The sequence below is a fragment of the Sinocyclocheilus anshuiensis genome, unplaced genomic scaffold (genome assembly GCF_001515605.1).
Source record: "Sinocyclocheilus anshuiensis isolate Anshui unplaced genomic scaffold, SAMN03320099.WGS_v1.1 scaffold244, whole genome shotgun sequence".
Classification (NCBI taxonomy): Eukaryota; Metazoa; Chordata; class Actinopteri; order Cypriniformes; family Cyprinidae; genus Sinocyclocheilus; species Sinocyclocheilus anshuiensis.
Genome location: NW_015558588.1, coordinates 246484 through 251516, shown reverse-complemented (window position 1 = coordinate 251516; position 5033 = coordinate 246484). Strand labels below are relative to the sequence as shown.

The 5033-nt window shown below is 34.4% G+C and overlaps 1 protein-coding gene across 1 annotated transcript in view; it reads left to right on the top strand.

The window, feature by feature from the left end:
- Positions 1-5033, top strand: part of LOC107679943 (E3 ubiquitin-protein ligase Midline-1-like) — a 48655-nt gene that overhangs the window by 34081 nt on the left and 9541 nt on the right. Inside the window, exon 7 of the mRNA XM_016475673.1 lies at positions 3355-3482. Within this exon, the coding sequence (XP_016331159.1) occupies positions 3355-3482 (128 nt within the window). The remainder of the gene's footprint in view (positions 1-3354; positions 3483-5033) is intronic.

Sequence of the window (5033 nt, the reverse complement as noted above, 5' to 3'; positions counted from 1 at the left end):
GTCGAGATACAACTATTTGAAAATCTGGAATCTGAGGGTGCAAAAAAATCAGAATATTGAGAAAATCATCTTTAACACTAGAGGTTGCTGTATACCTAAAAGCGCCAGCGGGTAAATTTTACCCACGCACATGACAACTGTATTTATGTGACTAAAGAATAGGGCTGCACGATATATCGAAATTATCGAAATATCGCAATATGCATATCGCAAGGGCGTTTCGATATCTGAATCAATTTAATAATAGGCTGCTTAAATCAAAACGTTGCAAAAGGTCAACGTTTTAGTCCGACGCTTATAGCAGAGAATTGCTTGACGTTAAAACGAGTTAAGTGCGATGAGTTGCAGAAAACAACTCTTTGCCGTCTCGTCTTGCTGTCTGTCTGACTCACACCTGAAGCGTTTTAAATGAATATAAACAGCTGAGAAAGAAAGAAATCGGATGTGTATCTTTATACTGGATCCGTGCAGTCGGATTTAAAGGGACAGCAACCTATAAATACGTGCTGATGAATATGTCACTAATGTTAATCAAACAACAAAACAGCTTTAACAAAGATTAATCTAAATTTAATTCATACAGTTAATACTATGCAGTGTTATTTTACACTTAATTATAAAATGTCTGTACCTGAATACTACTGTTTATTTTATCTATGCTTGTAAATTTCTTTTTTTTTCTTTTTCTTTCTTTTTTTTTACTGACTGTTCACTTGCCTTTAATCATGTTTGAACTTTCTCAGACTATAGTTTTTGCTGTGGTATATGAAGAAGTACTTAAAGTGTGTGGAAAGCAAAGTCACAATGATATAAAATTTGTGTCATTCATTTTTTTTGTTTGTATGTTCACACTGATGTTAAAATGGCATTTTCTGATTTGTGACATTACTTTTTGAGTAATGCTAAAACACTGCTGGTCACTTTCAGAAGTTGTAGTGATTCTTTCTTTTCCAAGAAAGAATGTGAAAGAAATTGGTTATATCATTTTTATTTTTATATATTTTAAAATATAATTGAAATTGATTTTACACACTTTAAGCGATATCGTATCGCATATCGAATATCACGTTTTTTAACAAGGTATCGCATATCGCTTTTTTCTTCAATATCGCACAGCCCTACTAAAGAACATATTATTTCACTGTATTATGCTACTGTCTTCACAAAGAAGTGTCTAGAGTCATGAAATGATTATGTCTAGTCATCAACTATATAGCCTAAGCTAAAAAAAAAAGCCTACACTGACAACGGAAATTAAAAGGTAGTAGCCTAAGTATTTGGGAGGTGTAATATTATAATGCAATGTCATCAATATATTAAGATAACCCATGCTATTTAAATTACTAAAATAGCCTATAGACAATAATGAGCAATAATAATTCACCACACTGCATATAGGATGATGCGATGACAATTCAAGCGCACAGCTTCACCTAAATATTCATTAATTTGTTTAGGTATGTCATTTATAATTTGAATAAGAGAACAACACCATTAAACTTTGGGTGATCAAAAAATAGTTTTATTCATTACATCATATAGATCGGATTTTTTTTCTTCTTCAGGAAACAGCCAGACTAGAATAGCAACACAATAGCGAACAATAAACGATATGGCAAGACAAAAATTAAATAATTAAACCAAAGTTTGACCAATTAGAGTAACGTGAGGCTAAAACATGTAAATATGATACTGAGCCGACTCAGGACGCATAACTTACCATCAGACTCTCCATCACTCATGGCATTTAGTGTTTCTAATACCTACTACGGCTGTGCGATTAATCGAAATCGTCATAAAATCGCGATTTGAGCTTGCGCGATTTCTAAATCGCTTTATAGCACGATTTTCCGCACCCCCGACCTCCCGCAGTATGCTATGCGAACCACTTAGAATGCACGCGCTGAATTAAAGTGACAGCGCATTATTCGCAGTAAAAATTAACATGGATTGACACGGAAATTTAGTAATTACACCATAAATGCATATAATTAAAGTCTACTGTTTCACAGTCAACACATGGCTATTTGGCTAGATTTAAAACAAGGAAAAGTGCACTTTTAGATAAACAAGGCTACTTGTATTAAGCTTGTATTACTGTACTGTGATAAAAGAGAATCACAATGCTGAAAAAGCATTTTCAGAAACAACGTTTGGATTTGAAATCAAAATAATGGATAAATGTTGTGTTTGTGGTAAACAGCCGCGGATCAGGAGCGGACTGCAAACGCGTCCTGTGCGAAAGCACAATGAGTCTGTGCTGCTTCTGCACCGCATACACATACTGTATACGCACTGCAGACGGAGTACGTGTGAACTTGGCGAAACAAATCTAGTTCAACATCTGAGTTCAACGCCACAAAGAGCTCTATGACCAATGCATGGCAAAAAAAAAATCCCTGGACACAAGCTTTTTTTTTCTCTTTTTTCTGCCATATGTCTATTCTAGAGACATTTTGTTACACCTTTACTTAGTGATTATTTTGCCTTATGTCTGTTCTAGAGACATGTTACAGCTTTTTGAAAAAGCTCTAATTGGTTTTCTTTTAGAAATATGTTTCAAATTCACACTGAATGCATTAATGACTGTAAAGCATGTCTGTGTGTGTCAAAATCATGATTAAAATCAAAATCGCAAAATTGATCAAAGAAATCGCGATTGTTTTTTTTGTCCATATCGCACAGCCCTAATACCTACCTTCCATAAATCGCCTTTTTTTTAGTCATTTTGACTTTATTTATGAAACTGATAACCGCTAAATCAGTGAGTGAAAGGCGTTGCCTAGAAATGTACAATGTTAAAACATAAGTGGCAAGAAAATGACAGCACGAAAATACATGCATTATAGTCTATAGCTAGGCGGGTAAATTTGACCTGCTGGCGCTTATAGGTATAAATGCCGTTTTTTGATCTGGTTTTATCTAAATAATTTTTAACAACATTGGATTGTAAATTACATAATTTTAGTAAAAGTCAATGACTGGGAGACTTGAATGTTTTATTTTAAATCTGTTATGTACATTTGAAAAATTTACCCCGTGGCGGTTCTAGTGTTAAAGTTGTCCAAATGAAGCTCTTAGCAATGCATATTACTAATCAAAAATTAAGTTTTGATATATTTACGGTAGGACATTTACAAAATATCTTCATGGAACATGATCTTTACTTAATATCCTAATGATTTTTGGCATAAAAGAAAAATTGATAATTTTGACCCATACAATGTATTGTTGGCTATTGCTACAAATATACCCCAGCGACTTAACACTGCTTTTGTGCTCCAGGGTCACGTATATTGTAGTGGAAGCTGAGAAGTAAATGAGTTTGTGCATGTGATGATTGAAATCTTACAGAGTGTCGATGGCGACGGCGTCCTCACAGGTCCTGATCCCAGAGATCAACCTGAACGACGCGTTTGACGCCTTCACGCTGGACTTCTCCAGAGAGAAGAAGATGCTGGAGGGTCTGGATTACCTGATGGGTCAGTTCACCGCTTCAGACGGGTTTTCAGCATGCATTAAAGCTTAAACAGAACTATTTCAGTCATGACTTTGTAATGTTGTTGAAAGAAGTCTCTTCTGCTCTCTAATGCTGCGTTAATTTGATTAAAAACACAGTACAAATTGTGAAATATTTTTACAATGTAAAACACCTGTTTTCTATGTGAATATCTGTTAAACTGTAATTTATTTCTGTGATCAAAGCTGAATTTTCAGCATCATTACTCCAGTCTTCAGTGTCACATGATCTTCAGAAATCATTCTAATATGCTGATTTGCTGCTCGAGAATCTTGTGAATAATGTAACTGCGATACATTATTTTTCAAAAGTTTGGGGTCAGTAAAAAAGTTATACTTTTATTCAGTAATAATGCATTAAATTGATCAAAAGTGACACTAAAGGCATTTATAATGTTACAAAAGATTTCTATTTCAAATAAATGCTGCTCTTCTGAACTTTCTGTTCATCTGTGAATCCTGAAAAATTAAATGTGTCACAGTTTCCACAAAAATATTGTGCAGCACGACTGTTTTCAACATTGATAATAATCAGAAATGTTTCTTGAGCAGCAAATCAGCATATTAGAATGATTTCTGAAGATCATGTGACACTGAAGACTGGAGTAATGATGCTGAAAATTCAGCTGCGCATCACAGAAATAAATTACAGCTTAAAATATATTGACACAAAAAACAGTTATATTGAATTATAATAATATTTCACAATTTTTTACTGTTTTTTAAAATCAAATAAATGCAGCCTTGGTGAGCAGAAGAGACTTTTTTCAAAAACATTAATAAAATCTTAATTATTCCAAACTGTTGCTCAGTAAATATGTAATCGTTGTATTTTGTCCTGAAAATAAGACAAAATGTAATTAAAATGATAACTGCAAGAACTATATATATATAAATGTGGATGGCGTTACTATTATTAGCATAAGTGATTTTGTGCAGCAACAGTGAGCTGTTGGCAGAGAAATAACGCAGACTGTGTGTTTGATGACTCCCTCGAGCCTCAGAAGGAAGGACCTCGCAGAGATGAAAAACATATTTACTTCAGTCCCTTCTGCTCCTGTGAGAAGCACTGAAATCTGACATCTACTGCATCTACTTCACACACCACGCTTCGTCAAGATTGGCCTCGATCTTGAATTTTAAAAACATCGTTACTGCGTTTTGTCTGATTTTTGGCCCAGATGAACTCCATAAAGAGTAAAATGTTGGTTTTCACAATCATTACAGAGTTACGGCCTTTAAAGGCAACCGTGTTGGTGAAAGAAATGGACGTCTGGCTGTATCTTTAAATGCTTTGTCGTATTTGAAATTATTCAGAAACCCTTATTCTGAGGGTTTCTGAGATGTTTGGTAACAGCGCCACTTGATGGCAAAAAAAAAAACACACACACTGAGTTGCATTGAAAAATTCATGCATTGGCAGCTGTTGAAGTTCAGTCAGTGTGATGTGTTGATTTAAACCAATTCAATTTTGTGATGTCCATCAGCATTTGGCCCCATTAAAAAAAAAAATA